Here is a 2,694-nt window from a genome sequence, read left to right as displayed (position 1 = left end):
CTCTCACTGTTGTGGCCTCTCCCGTTGCGGAGCACAGGCTCCGGACACGCAGGCTCAGCGGCCATGGCTCACGGGCCCAGCCACTCCGCAGCACGTGGGATCTTCCTGGACCGGGGCACAAACCCGCGTCCCCTGCATCGGCAGGCGGACTCTCAACCACTGCGCCACCAGGGAAGCCCGCCCATCTTTTTGGTGGGGCTACAAGAAAGAGTGAGAGCGTGCCCGCTGAGGCCGGGAGAGCGCCTCAATCCCCCACTGCCCTGGGTGAAGGCAGGGTGTCGCCTTCTAATTCACAAGAGTGTCTGAAGGGCTGGTGGCGGGGTCCTGCCCCGGGCAGGGGGTCTGCAAAGAGACCCCGAGGTCCGTCCAGGCAGAGGCTGGGCCGAGGCTCACCTTCCTGGCTGCTCGGGGTACTTGTGTTTGCAGTACGCCTCCAGGGATGCGTAGACCTTCTCGCGAAGCGCCTCCACCTCGGCCGGGTTTGAGAGCCCCTTGGAGTCTGTGAGGGAGCAGGGGCCGCAGGTAAGAGCCCTGCCCAGGGAACCTGCCCCAGGGACCGAGAGCCCCGACTCAGACGAGGCTGCCCTGCGCTCCAGCCCCGGCCCTGCTGCTGGGCTTGCTGTGGCCACTTGACCTTGGCCCAGTCCCCTGACCTCCTGCCATCCAGCTGCCCCATCTGTAAAGTGGGATGGGCCTGCCCCCGGGGCGGCTCCTGGTTACCATGGCAACCGGGTTGACTCCAGAGGCCTCTGCTGCATTGGGTCTCAGCCCCTTCGAGCCAGATGAAGGCTCCAAACCCTCTTCTACCTGAAAGAGCCAGACCCACGCTACGGGGGGCCCTGAGGCCATCCTGAGCCCTGGGACCCCGGCGGCAGGAGTCCAGGCTGGAAGGCTCTGCCTGTGGACGGAGATACCCGGGACCAGGGTCGCCAAAAGCCCCAGGGCCCAGGGGTGAGGCTTAGAAGCACGGGCCACCCCGGCTCACCTTGGTGAGCTGTCACAGGCCTCTCTCTGAGGCACTGAGAGCCCCCCAGCCGGGCAAAGCTTTGCTAATCAGCCCCCTAGGCTTCTTCCATCTCCTAAAGTTACCCAGCCAGCTGACACTGGACGAGCCTCTCTCTCTCTCTCTCTCTCCCCACTGCCCCTGGACAGCAGCCACCACCGGGCATCTGGATTTGGGCTCACACAGCCCTGAGTCTGGCCCCAGCCAGGCGTGGTCCGTCCTAGTGGCTCAGGGGGCAGAGGCTAGAGCCTCCCTGCTGCTGGTCTGAAGCTGACGCAGCCTCCGGGGGCTCAGCCACGGAACAGGACTGCTGTCGGTTGGCCTGTGAGCCCCAGACCAGGGGGGCCCACACCGGCCCTGCCCTGGCTGGCTGATGTCCCAGTAGGTGCACTGCAGCCCAGTGTGAATGCCATGGCTCCCCCAGGCCCTGGGGCTCTGCCAGCTCTGGACATCTCCCTTCTGTCCCCTGCAACCCCACGCCTGGGCCCCAACAGGTGAACCAGTGCCAGGAGTCAAGCCACGCACGACTTCAATGGGGATCCCGCCAGGCAGGGCCGAGACACGTGGCTCAGCCTCCCATGCTGGCAGGGTCACGGGCTCGAGCACAAAGCTGGGGAACACACGTCCCTGGCAACGGGCTGTCCCCCACGAGCGGACTCCATCCCCACCCCAGCCTGGCCCTCAGCACTGGAGCCGATGGAGGGCAAGGAGTCAGGGCCCGTGACCCCTAGGGCCGTCCCATCCTCCCACCGCCTGGTCAGCTCCCTGCACCTCCCCCTAGAAGCCCTCAGCAGCCCCAAACCTGCCCCCGGTGTCCCCGTCCACCCCCAAAACATCCGGGCTCCAGAACTTCGGCAGCAGAGGCGCATGAAGAGGCCGTCTCCTCCGGAGCCCAGGATGCCGGTGCGAGTGGGGCCTCGCTTTGGACACAACGCCCAAAGGCCCGGCCAGAGGCCTCACCAAACCGCAGAGGATGAGCTCAGCTGTGCAAGCCTTGTCCGACCTTCACAAGGGCCTTGGGAGGAAGGTGGCATGGCTGTGCCCCCATCGTAAGAGAGACGCCGAGGCTCGGAGAAGGGGCAGGTGGCCGACACTGTAGCGCCCATCAGCAGTGGGGCTGGGATGAGAGCCCGGGGACCCTAGTCCCCCAGGTGGGCTGACACCCGGGCCTGGACAGCAGGTCAAGCGGCGGAAAGGCAGTACCGGGGTTGAAGAGGACGATGGCGCGCAGGCAGCCCAGCTCCGTCTTGTCCATCTGCATGTCCCGCATCTTGGACACCAGCTCCGTCAGCACCCTGCGGGGGAAGCAGGCATATGCCGACGTCCCGAGTCAGACCATGCCCCTCACAGGACCCGCCAGGAAAACCCAAAGGGCTCGGGAAGCCCGCTGTGGGCCCGGAGGGCAGCTGAGAAGAGCCAGGAGACCGGGGGAGCTGCCCAGACAGGGCGGGACAGCCCCCACACCCAGCCTGTCCCATCCCGCCCCGGGGGCGTCACGCCTCTTCCTCAAGAAGGCCTGCGAATGGGATTTTATCCTGGGCGGCCAGAGACTAAAGAGGAACCTCGTGACAGCCGGGGCGAGCCAAGGCCCCCCGCACGTCAAGGCCCCCCGCACGCCCGGGGCAAAGCCCACTGCCACACGCCCCCACGGGGCTGCAGACCAGACACGCGGCCTGAGCGCCGCATTCCTG

At 66.7% G+C, this 2,694-nt stretch overlaps 1 protein-coding gene across 2 annotated transcripts in view; it reads right to left on the bottom strand.

The window, feature by feature from the left end:
• RXRA (retinoid X receptor alpha) overlaps nucleotides 1–2,694 on the bottom strand; it is a 26,883-nt gene that overhangs the window by 1,941 nt on the left and 22,248 nt on the right. For both annotated transcript variants that reach the window (XM_007453085.1, XM_007453086.1), the window contains 2 exons: nucleotides 2,207–2,298; nucleotides 394–499 (listed from right to left, as the gene is read on the bottom strand). In XM_007453085.1, the coding sequence (XP_007453147.1) occupies nucleotides 394–499; nucleotides 2,207–2,298 (198 nt within the window). The remainder of the gene's footprint in view (nucleotides 1–393; nucleotides 500–2,206; nucleotides 2,299–2,694) is intronic.

This window comes from Lipotes vexillifer, unplaced genomic scaffold (genome assembly GCF_000442215.2).
Source record: "Lipotes vexillifer unplaced genomic scaffold, Lipotes_vexillifer_v1.1 scaffold149, whole genome shotgun sequence".
In the NCBI taxonomy this organism is placed as follows: Eukaryota; Metazoa; Chordata; class Mammalia; order Artiodactyla; family Lipotidae; genus Lipotes; species Lipotes vexillifer.
The sequence above is the reverse complement of the archived record's forward strand: the minus strand, read 5'-3'. Positions and strand labels throughout refer to the sequence as shown.